This window comes from Sprattus sprattus (genome assembly GCF_963457725.1).
Source record: "Sprattus sprattus genome assembly, chromosome: 15".
Classification (NCBI taxonomy): domain Eukaryota; kingdom Metazoa; phylum Chordata; class Actinopteri; order Clupeiformes; family Clupeidae; genus Sprattus; species Sprattus sprattus.
Window position 1 is genome coordinate 17,967,113 of NC_137913.1, and position 19,884 is coordinate 17,986,996.

Sequence of the window (19,884 nt, forward strand, 5' to 3'; positions counted from 1 at the left end):
CTTTCAAACGCTATTTTGCCTTGTAAGACTGCAATTATTTCACATAAACACAACGATCGCAGCAAATACACTGTTTTACCGTCACGCACCTGTATAAACTCAGTCCCAACACAGTACAACGACATGCAATAAGAACAGTAAGGAACAGGTACATCGTTAGTTCATCACACATAGAAAATGATGCGCCCGCCGCAAGGCATTATGGGGCGACTATGCCGGCACTTTACAGTATGTATTCTCATTATTTGTTAAATTTAGCTTTGTGGCGAAATTTACTTTTTTGCTTCAATGTCGTTAAAAGATAAAAGTTAATTTGCGCTTAGGCCTACGTGACATTGTTGGAGGAAGTTTGTTTTGTAATTAGTTGCAGCAGACGAGGCGCTGTTGAGCGGCTGTTCCCATAAATCCATGTTAATGTTCGTCATTCACAATAATGTTTGATAACCCCCTGAAGAAGTTGTATTATTTTTTCCCCACGTGTTGTCTATCTGCTTATTTTACACTGTTTCTCCAAAATTAGTTTGATCTCTGAAATACTGTGTTCATTAGTGTTTTCATGATAACATATTGTAGAAACCCTTAATGTGTATTGTACATCATAAGTACATATGCCTGCACCTCGCGAGGTTACAACATCATTCATTTCACCTGTCTTTACAACGGTAGAGAGAGCAATTTGGTGTGTTCTGTAATCCGGCCCGTCTAATCATGCACGCCGTTCTGTCAATACCAATGACGATTTTGATTTTTGGCTCATATACCCTAACGTTAGATTTAGTTCTTAATGTCAAAATATAAGTTGGAGATATAGAAGGGGCGCCAATGTATGCGTCCGGGGGAAAAAAAGAAAATTATTATTGTGTTTTTTTTTCTTCTTTCGGGCGCATTATTTGGCGCTCCCCCTCTAGATGGCGCTCTAGGCAGCCGCCTAACCCGCCTGTAGGAAAGGCCGCCCCTGGTGGTGTGTACTACACAGCAACGGTGCGGCCCGCTTTAAACAAGATATTACTTTTGAAGATGACAAGACAGAAATGATGCATGGCCTTTATGAAATGATTAGAGCCAAGTAGCTGTGGCGTGATGGAGGGCCCTTGCAATCCCTTGTGGTAAACCAGCTGGAAACCGAATTAAAAAATGCCTTCAGAATGCATATATAATGTGTGTGAGAGAGTGTGTATGTGTGTGTGTGTGTGTGTGTGTGTGTGTGTGTGTGTGTGTGTGTGTGTGTGTGTGCATGCGCGTGCGTGTGTGTGCCCTTGTGTCCTTGAGTGCCACTCAGATGTTCCCACAGAAAAGAGCAGCTCATTAAAAATCTGAGTTACTCTATGATTGCCCAAAATTAATGAACCACAACTCACATACACATAAAATACAGAACAGTTCCCACAGCATAACTGCTGCATAGAGTCTGTGTTTGCCTGTTCAACATTGCTGTAAATAATTTTGCTATTGTTTCTTTTAGAGGAAAAAATTCTTGTCTGATGAGATTTCAGGATTTTAAAATTAACATTAGGGGTTGGTGGAGCTTACCTATTTTATCTCTCCATATAGCTAGCTACACCGCTAACTAAACTTGAAGCCTGCCTTAAAGATGTTAAAGTCTGGACAAACAACTTCTTGCTTCGGAACTCAGACAAAATAGAGGTTATGATTGTAGGTGATAAACGGTCGATAGGCACACTATCTAGCCACCAAATCACTCTTGATGGCCTCTAACTGACATCCAACCCAATTATTAAGGATCATGGTGTAATCATCAATCAAGACCTTTCACTCAACACATCTTGAATGGATCCTTCTTTCGCTTAAATAATACTGCCAAATTCAGGGAATCCTTTCATGATGCAGAAAAGCTAATCCATGCATTTGTCACTTCAATATTTGACAACTGCAATGCTTTACTCTCAGGATGCAGTAACGACTCACTCCTCCAGCCGATACAAAATGCAGCCACCTGCGGACCTACTAGAACTACAAAATATGAATCCATTTCTCATGTGCTTACTTCTCTTCGCTGGTTCTGTCAAAAGTAGAATTTATTTTAAAATACTCATACTAATACAAAGCCCTGAATCGCCTAGCTTCTGACTACCATAGGGATTTACTAGTCCCATATTGCCCATCAAGAAGTCTTGAAGAGTCTGGGAGAGCCTTTTGTTATTGAGCCCCCTTTCCTAGGAATAATTATCCTTCCTGCATCTGAGAAGCGGACACCCTCTCTACTTATAAGTCTAGACTAGAACTAGGAATGGTATTCAGATGTTGAGCACTTATTACAGAGCTTCTGGTGGAAAGGACTGTCTTTGATGTTACTTGCAGTGGTGTTGGACCAGCATGCACCATCTCTCAGCTATCCTGCCATAGTAGATTAAGGCTGCCAAGGACCTCTCATGTGTCTAATGCTGTACAACTTCTCCTTCCTCTTCCATCTCTCTGATGTCTGACTAGTGGAACATATTTTTTTATTTTGTGGACAAACATGTCTCTCTTCTCTCTCCCTACAGTAGGACCATTGCCTGCAACACTGATGGCCGTGACCATTATTCTCCACTGTGTACATATGTATGTATACATATATAAAACAATCCATTAGAATCCTAATCCCATTCTGTCATTATGTCTTCACTCTTCCTCTCTCACTTTAGACTCTCAACTGCGAGGTGTTGCTGACTCCTGCTTCCTGCTGCTCATTCACACCTAACAATCGCATCCAAAGTTCCACTACTCCTTGCCTACAATACATCACACACATATTCACATTGCCAGCCTAACTACCATTCCTCTGCTGATATGATCACTATGATCTGCTCATTCTATTAATAGGAACCCAATGAGTGCATTACGACCCTCAATATGTTGTTACCATTAGATTTGTTCAACAACTTATACTTTGAATGCTGGCTCTCTCCATTTTCTACCTGTTATCAATCTTGTATGTATCCTGCATATATGCCACATGTAGTATCCTGATGCATGTATGAATGAATCAGCTTGCTTCTGATTCTCTCTTCTCCTCCCTTCTCCTCTATTCCCTTCGGTCCCCCATCTCTCTATCTCTCTACCCGGCCGACTCTAAGCATATAGGACCGCCCTTTTGAGCTGGGTTCTGCTTGAGATTTTTCCTTGCCACCCTCGCCTTAGTGCTGGCTCTAGAGGGAGTTCATTTATCTGGGCTTTGTAAAACGCATTGGGGCAATTTCAATTGTTATTGAATTATTATTATATATATTATAATATTGAATTGAATTGAAAATGAACAAAGTCTTTCAATTCATATAGATTCAGTTGACTTATGATCTCTAGTGGTTAAAATGCAGGTTTGTTGTACACTACATGTTCCAATTCCGAAGTGTGGCTCACTCATTATTTAAGAGTTGTGTAGAAAACGTACCTATAATGGTGTTATGTTTTCTCATAGGGCATTGTTCGACCAAGGCTCTCATGTATTCTGTACATGTGTGTATTGGAAAAAATCATTACTTTATGAATACCTGCTGGGCAAGCCAAGATGGGAACAGAAGTAACACAAGCCGAGGAAACTCAGGTCCAAAGTGCATTAACAGAAATCTATAGCCACAAACAGGTGAAAGTACGGATAGAACATTTTCAAAAGTAAATGTACCATTGCAAGCTTCCATAGGCAAAAATAAAGGCATGATTTATTTTAAGAGTTATGAACCCTTGGCTTGACTTCAGAAAAGCACACAGCAGCGAGGAGTTTCTTGCTGAGCTTGATAAATTGGAAAGCTTTCAGTGGTCGCTGAAGACCTGCTATCCTGTGGGTGGGCTTTAACGATTACAGCATTAGGCTTGAATCCTGTAGGAGTTAGGAGTTGGTAAGTGGAAGCACAACAAAGACATTTAATTTGCTCTCACTTTCTGTGTCAACAACCAAAGGCGTCCTTGCCCATAGATACAAAAATGGAACATCGTTTATGGAAGCCACAAGGTGCTAACCCTACAGAAATACTTAACCAGAAAGATTAAAATTATCCAATAAAAATTACTGTTTTGTTTAAGTCACTTTAAATTTAAAAAACAATTCTTTTCAGAGAAAAAATGTGCATGAACAGGAAAAATACATATTTGATCAAAATCAACGACAGAACAAAACCAATTTCACCTAAAGCATAAAAACGTTCTTTTTTATTGTCATAATTATTACTGAGTTACTGATAACCGCTTAAATTTTACAACATACTATTATAAGACATCTTTACATTTGTTTATATTTATATTCAGATTTAATTAATTTAAAAGTTTTGTACATGCTTAAGGGGTTCACATTCCCAAGTCAAATGTAGCACAATGACTGAAAAAGGCACATGATTCCTCCTGTGAACACATGATTCTCATCTGTGCATAAGCGATAAAGTCAAGAAAAGAAAAAACAAATCAAAAAAGGAGAGAAAAAAAAACAGAAAGGGTTCGTTGTAATCTTGAGGGAGCTGGATCTTGATAGGATTATCTTCATGTTAGCACTTTGGATATACAGTAGTCGAACCTCCGGATGATTTTTATTTATAGCTGACATGGTAACTTTTTTTTTTTTTTAACCAACCTTGACATGGCCCTTGTGATCATAGCACACACACTCCCCTTACACAATCCATTTTATAAGCCTGTTAAACACGAGTACAACATTTCATCTGTTTGCTCTTTTGCTCTTTGCATGTATTGCAGGTGGGTGGTAGAAAGGGTGGGCATGACAAAACCTGCCGTTTGCACCGTGGTCATCCTCTGTGGCTCCCTTAGCGCTGTCGAAAATGTACTTATTGATCATATTTTATCTTTAGAGTTGATCTTTCAAAAGCACTTTGTCTCCAGCAAAGGGTCTTTGTAGTCTGTGGAGAACCAAACACATTCTTCATCTGAGTCCATCATTCATAGTGTATCTTTTTTTTTATTTTTTTTAAATCAGAGGTTCATTGCCTGTTTGTGATAATGTCATCAACAATGTTCTCCTTGGTATTACTATTCAGTGTCTTGGATGCTTAATCCAGTTGCGTATCATCCACTTTTGTCCAGAGCATCGCTGGACCACAAGCCGTAAGCCAAAGTTGGCATCTTTGGCCATTTCAACTTCCAGACATCGTCCAGTATCTCTGCTTATGATAGGACCATTCTGATGGAAAAGAGAGGGGAAACAAGCTCATTCAAATGATAAAGATAAAAACAACACTTCTGAATGTAAATGCCTCCAAGGCTATTACTTAAAAATCCTGTCATGTTCATCTCACTGAAATTTTACATCAAATTCTTATTTCATGGTCGAATGAACCTAAAGGTTTGCCCTGCAAAGCTCAGTCAACATCATTAGCATCCATATCCCGCCCCAGGCATTTCTTAGTTGTTACCACTGTTACTGAGAAATACATCTTAGTTATTAATACAAACCTAAGAATATATGGTTTAAGGACAGATCTGCTAAAAGTCGTGTCAATATAATCAATAAAGATGGTGCACGCTGAGATACGAGCCCACTATCGCACACAAAGAAAGGAACCACTGAAGATAGAAAAAAGCCTTTCAATCTGCCTCGGTTATGGCATATCATGATGTGCACACCGAGGACATAGTTATTAATAACCAAATTCATTGTGGTTAATGTGACTATGTAAAGTCTATGACAGCATTATGTGCTTTCAATTAACTCCTTTTGAAGATGTTTTGTACCCACTATTTTGTATTTTTTTCCATTACAGCCTTATTATCAAACCACATTACAGCATGGAGAGGATACCAGTATATATGAGTGTACTGTATGTGCTACCTAGAAATCCACTCCAGGAGGGTTTTATCATGTTATGTCACTGCAGTAGTAGTAGTGTTAGCAGTGTAAGTAGATTTAAATTTAGATTTAGTCATTCAGCAGACGCTTTTATTCAAAGTGACGTACAAAGGAGAGAACAATCAAGCTACGAGCAATAGAGACCTAGTGTAACAATAAATACTACTTTACATAAGAAATTAAAAAGTGCAGGAATGTAACTACTCTTAGTGTAAGTAAAGTGCTAGTAAGAGGGTAGTGTGTTAGTAGTCATAGTACTAAGTACCTGTGTGAAATCCCACAGTCGTTGGGACGTTCGAGACACAGCATCACATTTTTTCAGGCTAGGAGCGCGGTTCCTCCCGTCGTCCACCAGACACTTGGTGTCGGGCAGGAAGGTGGTGGAACCCAGGGGCCCAAGTTGCAGCAAGCCTTCAGTAGAGTAGCGGGCCAGCTACGGATACAAACACAAGGGCATTTGACATTAGATTGGGCTCCAAATCACAATGTGGCTCAGAGGGGAGTGGTAATTCTCTTTATGTGATGTTTCACTTACTGCTTTCATGATTCGCGATACAGTGAAGTAGCTTCTAAGTAAGTATTTAATGTGTTGCGCTGCACAATCATGACAATCTCATTTACAAGGAGGAAACAGATTGAAAATAAGTAAACGTTGATGAGAGCGGCAGCGAGGGAAGGATGAACATTCCTAATTTCTCTGTGAGAATATGTTGTGAGGTTTGTATTTGAATTAAAAAAAGGACCTTTGCATCTCAGCAGACACGATCCTTAATATTTAATCTACTGAATGAAAGCGATGAAATCTATGAGTATCCATTACATAACGATAGAGCTGTGACGTGATAAATTATTCAGGAGAACAGTACTCCCAGTGAAATAAGAGATGCAAGATGGAAACTCTCGCACAGGCCTTGAGGATGTGAATGGTGAAATTATCATCTCTTGCTCATTGTTTGTTAGTCACTCTTAATTGGAGTTAATTGTCCTACTTGTGGGGCTAAATGGCTGATGCCAGAGACAAAAACAAGGGATTGTGCACGGCTGGTTGCTTTCCTCTGCTCAGTCTTTCTTCTGCTTGCAGTCAGTCAACAAGCCATGGAACTCACCAATATAAAATGGTGCCAAATATCACAATGGAAATGTATCAGTGTTTTGTGTACAGACTATAACTTGTAGTCCCAAAACAATTTATGTCATTATTAAAAGTTTTTTTTAAACGTTTTTTTCTGTTTATTATATTTAAGGATGTATACTGTAATTATAAGGTATTTCACTGATCCTTCTCTCTGTTTCGAGTCCTTCAAAATGTTTAGCCTTCCAGCCCTTTTGTTTCATAATGAGCGTACGGTGGTGTAATGGTGTGAAGGGAAAAGTAGAGCTTGTTTTAAGAGAACCCATAAGTAGTAATCGTCCTGTTTTACCACTTAGCGACATCGCAGCACAGAGCTGCTCTCTAAAGATTACAGACCCCCTCCCGGCCTGGTCCAGAGAATGAGCACGAGCGAAACACATGTCCCTGGAGAGCAGAACACCAGTAGAATGCGCCAGAGTGTGACCAATTTAAAGCAGGCGATCTGCTGAGATTTGTAGAGGGGCCCCTGTTTTAGCATGGGTGGCACGAGCAGTGCACAGGGGCTCCAGACACAGGGGAGCACGCTTACTGCATTTCTCACATTCCTTGTGGTGTGAGAGGGCTAGTGGAAAAAGTGGAAAACTGGTGCTCTTGACCCTTAGAATACTTGTGAGAGAAAGTGCATGTACTGAAAAGACAGGATTGAAAAACCCCAGATTGATACACATTCATACTGTGTGTAAAAAAAAAGGTTATTTCACAAAACCCGTGTTGTCAGCTTTAATTTTGTTCGATTGAGTCTATTTTGAGTATTGTAACATGACAAGAATGTATGCTCATGAACAAAATATTTTCTTTCTTTTTTTTTGCCGCAATGCAATTTCTGTCTTTACTCTGGTGCAGCAACATAATGACAGACTTCATTTGAATTCCTTTATTTGCCAGGGGGGCTAGGATTGAAGGCTGAGTGAGAAATTGCTACATACAGCATTGAAGAGTAAGAAAAGACCTCGTAAACAATTCCAGAATCTCATTTAGAGGAGCTCTTCTGTCCTGGGGAGAACAATATATGACGTTTGAGTAATTAATTCAAACCTTTTATATGTCTGCCTCAAGCTCCTCGAGGCAATCTAAACATACCAACCTGTCTCTGCAACTGACAACACTTCAACTGTAGCTGGCATGGCAAACAGAATGTGTGGATATTCCCAGTCTGTTGAGATGTCTTTGAAAGTGAATTGTATGGCCAGAACCAAAAGCATTGTACAGGGCTTCTTTTGGAATAAGAGTGTTCCAACAGAGAAGAGCGGAGCAGAAACGACATCTGACCTGAGAAGACATGCCATGGCAAGGGTAGAGTATAGCCTTGTCGTCATCTTCAGATCCCTGGTCCAAGCAATATCCACTTGCTTTACTGTTTCTGACCTGGACACACACAGACGCACGCACACACACACACACACACACACACATGCACACGCACTCACACACGCACACGCACACGCACACGCACACGCACACGCACACGCACACGCACACGCACACGCACACGCACACGCACACGCACACGCACACGCACACACACACACAAACACACACAAACACACACACACACACACGTGTATACACAAACACACACAGAAGAACAAAGACAGAGAGATTCACAGCATTTAAATCTGCTATGCGACATGAATTATAGAATACATACAGCTTTCAGGATACACACAGTTTCTAAAGGCACACCGGATAGATTATCCTCTTTTTAACATAATGCTTGTACTTCAAACCCAAACACTGAAAATGAAGTACAAGCAAAAGTGCGTGTTTAGGCTAGCATTGCTGTTTTGCTAAGTAGAATCTTATGAGTTCATTTATTTTGTATTTCATTCTCTGTTGATCCTGTATTTCACAATGGTGTTGTGGTGCTTCCTATATAACCAGATGGAGATATGCTGCCTATCATTTCAGATGGCTCCCTCTATGATGGTACGGCCAACACTCAGTGTTATAGTGCAGTTGATTCTGCCATGACAGATGATGAGAGGAGAAGAGAGCCATTTTCTCTGGCAGTTTCAATATGGCAGTGTGCGATTCGCTGACTGTCTTGTGGCCAGTCTGCCGGTTTGAAATAGTGCCATCTAAATGTGCTATGCTTCAAGGAATCCATTTGCAAGATGCCCAAGCAGAACATCCATACAAAACTGTCTGTAAAAGATTGTAATGCTTGTTCAATCCATACTTTAATTTTGATTTATCCACACAATATTTTTGGAAAGGTTATTGATTTTTCTCCTCTCTTGTGGAAATCACACTGTTTTTTCTGCAATGATTCCACATGCAATTGGGCCTCTTCAGTCGATTTTTCTCTCATAATTTCTGCTCTGCAGTCTTCAAAACTAGCACTATTATTTCCCATAAAGTAAACCTCTAGAATTGTCCAAACAGCCCTCTATTGGTATTAAATACTTCATTTATTTGTTAATATTGAATTCATTTAAAACATGTACATCCAAAAGCAACCCTTTATTAGAGGAAAATCATGAATCATTTCAAACCTTTTAAAAACTGACTCTATGAATTATCAGAATATGCTTGCCTTACTATTTGTACCAAGTGTCATCACAGAGATGATTATAAAGCACATTATCCATACTTAAAATGCCCAAGTGGACTCACCTCCCCATAGGTAATAGTGTTGTTGTAGATTCTCATCTCAGGGTACACATGCTCCAAGTACCAGCGGAAGCTCCGGCATTTGAGCTTCTTCCTCAAGGCTATCCGCTCCGACACGTCACCGAAATCCACCCCTGGGTTCTGTGTGGCACAGATGAGAAACCCACATTTATCAGCCACAACGGCACTCGTGAAACAGGAAGGGGGAAAGTCTTTTGTGGACCGACCGGCAGTAGAGGCCCACAGGAGGAGAAGAACGAACAAGGGGAAGAAATGCGGAGGGTGAAAAGTATTCATTTTTCCCTGCAGGAAACCATCTTGTCAGTCATCGGGGACCCTTATTGTTCTTTCATTAGGTGTAATACAATGCTCAGCAAATTCTAATCAGCTGTTTAATTATGAGCGTTCACGGCCCTGTTGGCTCAGAGAGAGAGAGAGAGAGAGAGAGAGAGAGAGAGAGAGAGAGAGAGAGAGAAGAGAGAGAAAGAGAGAGAGAGGCTCCTCAGAGTGATGTGGGGAATACGTAATAACCGTAATAACGATGCTTCAGTGAGCCAGACTCCCCTGACACGAGACGCCTCATTTGGAGACACTCTACTTCAACACCCTCTGCAAACATTCACAATCCACAGCTGAATATCAACAATATGAAGTTACACCGATAGGAATTAGCGCACACGTTCATTATCATGGACATAAAGAGCATACAAAGTAATCCACTAGTGATCATAAAGAGGAGATAGACTGGAATGAACAGTATGTGAAATGTATTCTCATTGGGCTCACTGACTATATTAGAGGTTGGCTCAAGTCCTTTCTCAGAGCATACTCGACACTGGTGTACCTCTGATCTGGGCACATATGGCAAGTCAACATGCACCCATTCCCCAAATTCATCAATGTCATTAAGAGGTCAACTGTCTCATTTAAAGAGGTGTACTGTAAAGGTATTCTCAGTAGAGCCCAACCCAATTCGCTCTGAATTCTCCAGAAGGAACTGAAATGCATGAGAAGCATACAATTCATTATTTATAAGTTAAACCTTTAGTGATGTCAGAAGCTGTGGGTTTGACTAATGTTGCACTCCCACAGACACTTCAAAACATTTCTGTCAAAAGTGATTTCGGGAGTGGTTGGGTGATTACTTCATCAAGTTCCTCTGTCAGGCACAGAGTGTGCTACTGTCATTCACAGTGTTTAGAGTGGTGAGATGATGGTGGGATTGAGCGGATAGATAGGTTGGGGTGGGGTGGTGTTTACATCTAGATTTGTCTAAACACTCCTTTGCTGTTGCTTGCTAACATTAGTATTATTTTTAGTTCTTTGAAGTACAATTTAAGTACAATTGAATCCCTCTCTAACAAAACATCCATAAATTAGTGACAGATGGATTCCTCGCTGGTGCACAGACTCACATTCATTGGTATGTTCCAGGCCATGTAGACGTGTGACTTGTACTCATCCATCCAAACCTCTGCAGCACGCAAGGCATTCCTTTTGGCATAGTAGTCAATGTCATTATTATATGGCTTCTTGGTGCGTTCAATATGGGCCACACGAGCACAGGGTAGAACCTCCATACTTCCTCCGCACTGCCATACCTGCAAGGAGGACCACCAACACATCAATAACCACAGAAACATTATTCATTTGAATACAGGAAAATGTAATTGAAATACTATTAGGGCCTATGGTCTGATGGGGAGACTGTTTTGCTGTTAAGGCAATTAAGAGTTATGGTTGTGTATGTATTTGCTGAAATGGCTGTAGCACAGAGTGATGAATGAGGTTGTTGTGAATGAGGCCATAAATATGTGGATCCCTGCAGAGACTGGTGGCACAGAATTACCCTGACACAGAAACTGTTGTGCTTGCTGGTGTGTCAGGGATCCACATAAAAATAGGAGGCAAATGCATGTCATTCTAAAAAAAGATTATTCGTGAAAAAAATAAATGAAACTTGTTTTACAACCAGAGAGTGGCAACTTGAAGCAAGACGGTGGAATCAGTCCTCAAATGATGTTCATTTGAAGCATGTGGTCAACAAGCTCGACATTTATGTAAGTGTTGCAATCTGCAGCCGTGGAAAACAGAGTATGCTACTTTTGTCACCTTCTCACATCAGAAGCCTACCACACCTTCAGTGTGCCAAATGCACTACAAAGTGTCATGTACCTGGAGTGTGCATTGTCAGTCTTGTATTTATATTATATTACGTTTATATATATTAATTAGTTACCTGATTATACTACATATGTGAAGAAGAAAACATGAATTTTTAACCAACGTTCATGCAAATCAATTTCACCTGTGCAGAGGACTGCAGCAACCATTTCATTTATCTAAGGGGTTAAGTCATCTGTGAGCCAATGAGTTGTAAAAATGATAGTGAGAACTTGAATGAAAAAGTCAACTAAATATTTAGATAGGGGAAATGAGTGCTGCGGGGATGGATTTCGTGGAAGAAAGTAATTAAATTGGACATGGATTCCTAATCTTCAAGATGTATTGGCAATATGTGCTCCACGTGCTTTCTCACAAAACTCACATTAGGAGAGCCTCATCATCACCAGCTACATAAACCCAACGTAGCATCAACGTGCTGCATGTTGATTTAATGGAATTGCTCAAGAGGCTGTTAAGCATTTCCTCTTTATGGCAATCATTTCTGTGATGAATTTTTAAACAGGACTTTTTTATGTAATTGAACTATACATTCATTGACAACACCTGACTGCCCAAATGCTTGTCATCTTGAAGAGTGCTAATAAAACCTCAAGCACAGAAAAGAAAAAAGTCACTGCGGAATAGTTTTGGGTTGTCTGACATTTGGACGTACAGTTTATGATGCAAACTGCCAAGTCATTGCTTATTTCCATTCTGACTGCATTAGATTTGATCAAACACTGCAAATGATCTTAATTCACATTGTGACTTTTCCTGACAACAGAACAAAGAAACACAATTTAGCCAAGAAGCAGCTTGTATAGACGAAGAGAGTAGACGGCTATTTAAAAGGTCAAACCAGATTAATTGATTAGAACAGGTGTATTTTCTAGACAAAACATTACTTCAAGTGCCCCCACCCTCCTCTGTGGTAAGGGTCATGATTAACATATTGTAACCTTTTCTAGTTTATTTTCAAAACACATTTGACAAAAATCCATTATAAAAGTGTCTGCTCTGACCAACTCTTCCCTTTCTAATTTTAACTGATTTTGCCGTTTTGCTGATTCTTCAGCCTCTTTATAACTCCAGCACAATAATATCCATTTGATAAAATACCAATTAGTATTGTCATTGGTCTCTCCGCCAAATACATGGAGACAATTACATGTTTTATAAAGGCATGTTGTATGGGTCCAGGGTAACAGAGACAATAAATCACATTCCTAGTCTCCCCCATGTATTCCAGTCACTTAATTGGGTATGCTATTAACACATAGTGGAATGGCCTCGTTTAGCAAGTTCTCCCCAAGTGCTCAGTGATTTTCTTTTCCAAAATTACCACATGGCACTTGAATGCTTTAGAGCTTTTGTTTCCCCTAATACACAGTGCTGCTTTTCTTGTCAATATTGGTCCTAATTATTGTGATGATAATCTTATAAAGGAATGTATTACATTTTAACTATACAACTTTAAATTGGTATAAAACCTCCTGCAATGGAATATTAAAATTGGAACATTTCTGTGTGCTGTTCACCCCCTCCCCTCCCCCCAGTGGTAATAATTTGACCTTTGCTACTCGAGCAAGAAAGAGCCCTGGTGCTTCGGAAGGGAAAACAGGTGGTGCACAGCAGCCGGCTGCCACCTCACGTGCATCATGTTCCTGGATGTCTTATCCCGCCGTCTTTCCTCTGTCTTTTGAGGTCCCCGCCAGAGCATTTGCAAAACAAATTAGACCAAATGACTTGCTTTCCTTGGACACAAAAGAGATAATGACGAACTGATGTTTGCACCAGTGCCAACTGGAAAACCCATTTGCATCAAGCCATGCGAAAATTGTCGTGATGATAATTCCTCCAAATGGCAAATAATTGATCTTCAACTGCGGGAGTTGGTGATTTGAATTTGTGATCAGTTTAAATACTGTACTCTTCTCCATACTGGCACATGCTATATGCAAATCCGTTTATACACTCACCGGCCACTTCTTTAGGTACACCTTTCTAGTACCAGGTTGGAACTCCTTTTGCCTTCAAAACTGCCTTAATTATTTGTGGCATAGATTCAACAAGGCGCTGGAAACATTCCTGAGAGATTTTCCATATTGTTCCATTATATTGCCATAAGAGCATCACGCAGTTGCTGCAGATTTGTCGGCTGCACATCCATGATGCGAATTTCCCATTCCACCACATCCCAAAGATGTTCTATTGGATTGAGATCTGTTGATTGTGGCGGCCACTGGAGTACATTGAACTCATTGTCAGCACCATAGCATCTATATCACCTTATTATAGTGCATTTAAAGATTTAAAGATATCAGCACTACGATATTTCAGTTTCATTCTAAGTGGTGGGTAGTAAGCTTGAATCCTCATATCTGTGCCAGGGTTAAGAGTTAATGTGGAAGGCAGTGTAGACACAAAATTGGCTGCTTCATAAACTGAAGTTTGTCAATACGCCTCATGTTCAGTATTGCTCATACTGAGCCACATTCTTCCCACCATATTCGAAATACTCAGAAAAGAAAACTGAAATAGAATCTTCTTCAGCACACGGTCAAGAGGTCAGCTGCCCATCCAATCCACATACCTGCACACCAATTTGTAGGCCTATCACTGACAATGCATACAACCAGAAAGAATTTAAACTAGTGTTAGCTCTGAGACGTTAAATAATGTAAAATACAAGATACTGTGTCTGCATTTATATTGCTCTTGACTACATTTCATGGGGTAGGCCTCTACATTGGAACATAGTGATAGATCTCACTGAAGGACAGACATTTTGGTGTAGATGGCTTTGTTTAAAATAAAAACTTCAACACCACTGACTGTAACAGGACCAAGTGGTGTCACCGAGTGCAGGTGGGTCTGACCAAAACTCAAGAGGCAGGGTAGTTTACAAAAAGATTTTTGTATTTTAATAAGGCTTGATAAAAATCTAAATCAAGCAAAAATAAATACCCATTCATTTGCCAAACGGTGAAGGGGGAAAAAATTGACAAATCTAGATTTAGATTAAAGTAACTTTGGATGTATGTTACTGGTCTACATTGTCACTGAACTAACTTGCTTGTAGATGAGATCAGTCCAACAAGTATATATTTTTGAATAATTTGGTATCTCATTTGAAGTCAGTATTTGTACATTTCTGAATTGGATATTGGATACAAACGCATTCCTACTTAACAGCCTCTATATGTCACAACGACTGCATGGTGATTCATTTTAGCATCCTTACTCTGCCATCAGCTCTCACTTTTAAAAACACATACTAGAAGCACTAATTATGTCACAAAATGTCATAGCAACTACACATACTGTATGCATAGCAAAACAACATGTCAACATATAACATCAGAAATGCTGCATAGAATCTCCTGACTGACTCGGTGGAAACTGAGCTTATTTTTTAACATGCTCATCAGTCCCTGCCATTTTTAAGCGTTATTGACTGTTCGGCATTGGTAATTGGATTATGAATTTTCAGCTCGTACTGTATATAGTTAGGGCCATTAGCCCTCCTCCCAGTGCAAACCTCAGAAATAACATAATTGACTTTTCTATTGTAGCACCTCAGACATTTAAAAATCAATTCTGGTTTTCCAATTAGTATGCACATATTCACCCATCAGGGTTTGATGCCCGATATTGCCAGTACTATCCACTGAGATTGAATGCAAAGTTGAATGGCAATGTACCAGCTATTAATTATCCTCATTATTGTTAGTATAGTTATTATGCATACTATGACTTCCCATGTGCCATAACAAAATAATTAGTTCCTGTCACGTTTCATCATGTTTATATTGAGTTGAACTTGACACATAGGAGACCCTACCCCCATATTTTACTGTAAAATCATCAACCAATACCTGAACTATCTATATTCATTCTAAGAAATGCGGAAAGCCTTGCCAACAAAATGGTTCATCTAAAGATATTTGAACAGAGTGCTTTCTTTCTCAGTAGATTGTAGCGTACAGGGGAAGAGGCTTTTAGTAAACACTTCCCTATGACTGCTGCCCCCTAGAGAGGGCTACCACTCCTGAAACAGAGTGGACGAGAGCTGTAAACACATCAAGGTTTTATCAACTATTCCAGCAAACCCTGGCCATTCCAGAGGTATGTTCAACCCACAGTTTTAGTCCTGCTGCTTCTGCCATATAATGCATAGTGGAAAAACGGAAATGCCACCTCCAATGAGGCACAGAATATAGTTGGCCACGTCCGTTTCAAAGTGGTATGTACATTCATGTTTAATTCAATAGGGAAGGGGAATTGTACCTCATCATTTTCGTTCATGTCAAACCTATCAATATAATCGCTCAGTGTATCTAAAAGAGTGATGGCGATTTCAAAGCCTCTCTTGGCATGTCTTCCCTCTATTCAGTACACTTTGCAGCAATTATGTTTTGTCATCCAGTATAAATGCACTCATGTGGTGATGAATAATACCTTTGGGGCTGTTGGTAAGTTAGTGAATCACCACTCAGCAATGCTTTCGAATCTTGGGAAAGATCACCATTTGTCCTTCATGATGAAGTAAAACATATGGGAATGAACTAAGCTGTAAATAACATTGACTACATTAAGCAAAGCAAATTGATTCTAGGTCGCTTAATAATGTATGGATGTATTGGGAAATAACAAGTGCATGATCAATACTGAATGACTTAACCTATTGTTACCTTCTCTCCCTCAAGTGATTGCAAGCCTGTGCAATGCAACACAACACATGTCCTTTTATGATCTACAGTACAAATGTATTATGAAAATGTTAACTTGCGAAAACATGAAGTCAAAGTCAAACAAATTACACAAAAGTGAGATGACTTTTTGATACCTACACTATTCACTGAGAATAGTAACTAAGTCCTTGTGTAAATGCTCTCACTCTATAATAATCAATCTTGCCGTTCATGCATTATGCTTGTCGCCAGGACAGCAACTAAAGGTCAATTTTCTTCAGTCTCTCCAAATTGGATTCATTTGTTTTTGATTTAGCCGTTGTGTTTCACCGGAGCTGTGCAGCACACAGTTAGCAGAATTCGTCATTAGCCTTACACTGGATATGGTTGTAATTTACTGGGGGTTGAAATTGCTTGCTACCACAGATGGTAGGAGCCTTAATATGTGTTTGTAATGACAGGACTGTCCTCTCTATTCTTTGAAGGTGACTGCCTGTTAACTGGAGTAGAGCATGACAGGGCGCATACATTTCAGTTGTCGTATTGGAAAAGTCGTGAAATTTAGTGACAGCCTTGTGCTCAAAAATCTAAAAGAATCATTGGCGTCATTACAGGAAACTTAACAATGAGCTTGCTAATGCTGTTTTGCTGGCTGGTTTTATTACACCACATTGCTGACAGACTGATTTAACAAGCCTTTCATCGGAAGACGTCCCAATTTTTCATTGTTTTTTCATGCATTCAGATATAAACACTAAAAAAGCTCTCAATGAATGAACACCCTGAAACTAAACCAACATAAGCTGCAAAAAACGTTGCTTTTTGCCTGATCAATGCAATATTTCACAACGTTTTGAAGCCCCGGCTTTAAGAAAAGACTTTTGCTGCAGTGCTTGAAGGAACGGTGCCAGGAATCCATTTACGGAAGCAGTTGAGAAGGCTGAAGAACACAATAAATTATAAATACTCAATAACCTTGCACACTGGACTACGGCTTTCATAGGCAGCCTGTGAGATGTTCTGAGGCCCGCCTGGCAGTTGAGCGCAGCCTGGGCTAATTGTTAAACATGTTCATGTCAATCACGCCTATCCCAACTGACAATGCCTCGCGAGCCCTCTCATGTGCAGCCGCAGCCTGAACGGCTTCAAAGGAATAATTGTTCTGCACAATGTAAAGAAATAAAAGGTATTCAACAGCCTTTGTAAAAGTGGAGAAAGAGAAAAAGAGTTCAGTCCCTGAATATTGTCTTCTGTGCTTTTATTTTTGGTTAGTATTTCATGCTTATATGTTACAGGCTCAAAACTCATGGATGGTTGCATGTTGCAGTCAAAACTGGAAGCCTCCTTTAGTGATGCCCATCAGCAAATACTGTTCCTTCAGTCTTAAAGGTTCATTGGCCTGTGATACCATCAAATAGAAACCAATCTAAATGATAACAAAAACACACTGAAACAAGTGTGTGGTGGTGCTCAGGCATTCCACTTGATTAAGTGAAACATTTCTCAAATTTGAACAGGCCCAGATTCCTCACCCTGCACTGGCACATGCAAAGCGTTAAATTCAACTTATGGCAGCTTCAATGCGGATTTACATTTCCAGAGCCTTGAAGCCTTTGAGCCAAGTGCACATTGTAATTTAGATTTTTTTTTTATTATTCACCTCCCTTCCAGCCACATATTTCTGACTTGTCACAGTTAAACAGCTGTTTGTTGACCCTCCGAGCACTCTAAAGCATTAACCCTCTAGAGCCTACAGCAGTCGGCTATACAGTAGTTCCTTAAATCCCCCTTTATCCCACGCCTTTTTTTTTTTTGCACAGGAAACCTTCACAGACAAACCTCCAGAGGAACTAATGTTTGCAGAGAAAGATTAATCACAGGACTACTTACCCTCATCCCGAGCTCAATATTCTCACCCCCGTAGACCTCCATGCCTGGATCGAGCAGGCCGATTTCCCCAAAGTATTCTCTGTCCACCACGAAGGAGCAGCCAATCATTGCTGGTGTCCTAGTTTCAAAGACATGTGTTCACACACACACAAAAAAAACTGTCAATTGCGACTGCAGTGTTGGCTTGCCTGAAATAAAATAAAATGAAATGTAAAGCCTTTTAAATAGTCTAAGCATAATCCTTTGGCTTTTCTATATATAAAACAAGCCATTTGCGAGCCATTAATAATCTCAACTGTGTATCCAGTAAAAGATTAAAATGGCCATGGGCTCACCCACAGGCAAATTCTGAGGAATATGTTTGAGTACACATGCCGTAATATACAATTTTTTCCCTCTTTTTCCTGAAATGCATAATTGGTCATAGGTGGTACACACATGGACAATCTTGTCATGTATAGTAGTTTTGTAATATGTTTGATTATTATTTTGTTAGTATTTAAACAGTTTGAACATTACATAATGTACTAATGTTAAATGTTATATACCATTAGCACTAAATCATAAACATTATTGTTAATATATATTATCTTAAATAGTCATTATACACCATGACACTGATGACATAATTTGTATTCAATACAAGGCAAAAGCCTACATTTATGAGGGAGATCATGATGTGTTGAATATTGCTCCATTTTGGCATTAGCATTTACTGGCAAAGAGTACGGTATCTTTCTCACATTTCTCCCAAAGGACTCAAAGGCTCATTCTTTTGCCTTTATTGAAATGAAACTCTCTTCCCCCGTTTTATATCTGGCTGGAGAGCAGCCTAAGTGCCAAATCCCTTGGGAGGCCAACAGCAGGGTCCTGGGCAAGGCAGATGTGCAGATGGGGGGTTGCACCACTCCAAGGGAAGAATTTATCTGGAAACTACGGAGGATGATTCAGAAGCAGCATGGTGCCTCTGCTTTCTCCATGAGCCAACACGTGGAGAGAGGAAGAATTACGCTCTTGGTCTGAGATGGGGGTGGGGGGGCCAGGGGGTGCTACGGAGGTAAGTGGCGCGGCTCGAGTGTGAGTAACTATGCCAAGCAGCTGTTCGCTTGCTCTCGGAAGGCTTATGCAAGCAAGCGAGAGCGTATCCACACTCGACAGCCCGCATGAAGGACCACCACTAAAAATAACACTGCTCAGTTCTTGAAGAGAGCTGGTAAAAATGACAGAACCAGCACCTTTGTCTTTACAGCACTAGTGGTTATTCTATCGACATCTGATGGATTCTTATGATGTGAACCCTTTAAAATTCACAGAATGAAGGTAAATTATTGTTTATAATAAGAAGAAAATGTGTACTTTCCAAAACGATTTGTGTGATTACAGCACCAAATATATCGTGGGACATACTGCACTAGTTCTATATTATCATGTATGCACAGCATAGTGTTTTTTAAAGACTTGCTCTATCAAATTGTGAAATGCTCTCAGAACAAATAAAAGATAACATAACCCATTTCCTGCAATATAAATGAGATCTGCATTCAACCTATTAAAAGGTAATAGATAGAGAAAATCCTTTAATCTATATTATTTATATT

The 19,884-nt window shown here is 39.8% G+C and overlaps 1 protein-coding gene across 1 annotated transcript in view; it reads right to left on the reverse strand.

The window, feature by feature from the left end:
* Nucleotides 1-4,978: 4,978 nt before the first annotated feature.
* Nucleotides 4,979-19,884, reverse strand: part of galnt9 (polypeptide N-acetylgalactosaminyltransferase 9) — a gene marked incomplete at both ends in the record, with an annotated part of 52,030 nt that continues 37,124 nt past the window's right edge. The window contains 6 exons of the mRNA XM_080852102.1: nt 4,979-5,125; nt 6,057-6,224; nt 8,193-8,288; nt 9,540-9,677; nt 10,952-11,137; nt 18,287-18,404. Coding sequence (XP_080708228.1) covers nt 4,979-5,125; nt 6,057-6,224; nt 8,193-8,288; nt 9,540-9,677; nt 10,952-11,137; nt 18,287-18,404 — 853 coding nt within the window. The remainder of the gene's footprint in view (nt 5,126-6,056; nt 6,225-8,192; nt 8,289-9,539; nt 9,678-10,951; nt 11,138-18,286; nt 18,405-19,884) is intronic.